This window comes from Wasmannia auropunctata, unplaced genomic scaffold (genome assembly GCF_000956235.1).
Source record: "Wasmannia auropunctata unplaced genomic scaffold, wasmannia.A_1.0 LD273252.1, whole genome shotgun sequence".
Taxonomy (NCBI): Eukaryota; Metazoa; Arthropoda; class Insecta; order Hymenoptera; family Formicidae; genus Wasmannia; species Wasmannia auropunctata.
The window spans coordinates 1-1238 of NW_012089638.1; the positions used below are offsets into that span (position 1 = coordinate 1).

At 30.5% G+C, this 1238-nt stretch overlaps 1 protein-coding gene across 1 annotated transcript; it reads right to left on the reverse strand.

Annotated features, from left to right (window-relative positions):
• Positions 1–257: 257 nt before the first annotated feature.
• Positions 258–1194, reverse strand: LOC105461996 (the record flags this gene model as incomplete). Its single annotated transcript, XM_011708518.1, has 4 exons — positions 1027–1194; positions 876–941; positions 647–791; positions 258–508 (listed from the first exon to the last, which is right to left on the reverse strand). Coding segments are annotated over exons 1-4 (624 nt in total), but the record flags the coding sequence as incomplete, so codon positions are not given.
• Between the last annotated feature and the right edge of the window lie 44 nt (positions 1195–1238).

Below are 1238 nucleotides of genomic sequence, written 5' to 3' on the forward strand. Positions count from 1 at the left end.
AAAAAGAATTCTTTTTCTAAAAGGGATTCTTTTTGCACCTGAAAATGAACTCAGAATTGATGACATAAAACTGAATATACTAATGAATTCTTTTGGACTCTGTGTGCTATCTGGGCGGTCTTTTTTAGATAGGATAATATATATATATATATATATATATATATAGGTATATAAAGAAGATACAAGGGTAAGATCGGAGATTTTAGAATATAAAATAAATAATAAATAAACAGAAATGCTAGAAAACGATCACAAACCTGAATACTATTGCTCGTGTCCTCCGTATCGAGTAGTGTTAAAAAGTTTTCATCATTATCGGATTTAGACTCAAACTTGGTAATATGTAACAAGTCGTTGATGTTGTCTAAGTCCTCTTGTTTTGTAAGTGATGGCCATCTCGTATTGTGCTTTTCCACATTTTGCAGTAAAGTGTGTATACTGTTTGACAAATTTTGCAAATCGGCTTGTGCTGTATTAACAATATTCGTTAAGTCTTGCAGTAAATCTTCTGAAAAAAAATCACGGATTTATTAAAAATTTTTTTATAAAATTTTTATCAATATTTTTATAAATATTTATCAATTGATACAATTTTTTTTCAATTTTCATATAATTTATAATAAATAAAAAGTCGAGATTTTATTACCTGCCCGAAGCTTCCGTAGCTCATTATTTTCCAACTTTAGTTTTTGACATTTTCTTTTCTCTCTCTGCAAAGAGCTTCGCAGCTCACTGCTGGACATGTATTTTATTTCGTCATCTGAGTCGCTCGCGGAAAAATCGACTGCTCGCTACAGAAACAAAAACAATAGTATTTTATTTTAATATTCCGCACTCCTGGTCTAATATATTGCTTGATGAATTATTCAAATTACCTTATTTGAAGACTTCTTCTTATATTCCTTCCATGTATTCTTCCGGGATTGAACCAATTTCTCTTTCTAAAAAGAAGAATATTATATATGTATCGAATATAATATTTTGTCGAAAATGTTAAAAAATGTACGAATTGTATGGTATGGTTACCTGCAGATGCTTCAAACTTTTATCAGCCTTGGTCTGTGATCGATTGTCTTCGCTCAGCTGTTCATCGTCAGATTGCAATATTTTTTTGGCTAATTCTTTCCGATTAGCCCGTGACACCAAGCTAATCCCATATTTCTCGAGATTGCTTCTAACATTGCACATTGCTGTCCACTCTATTCAATCATAACATTATATATATATATATATATATA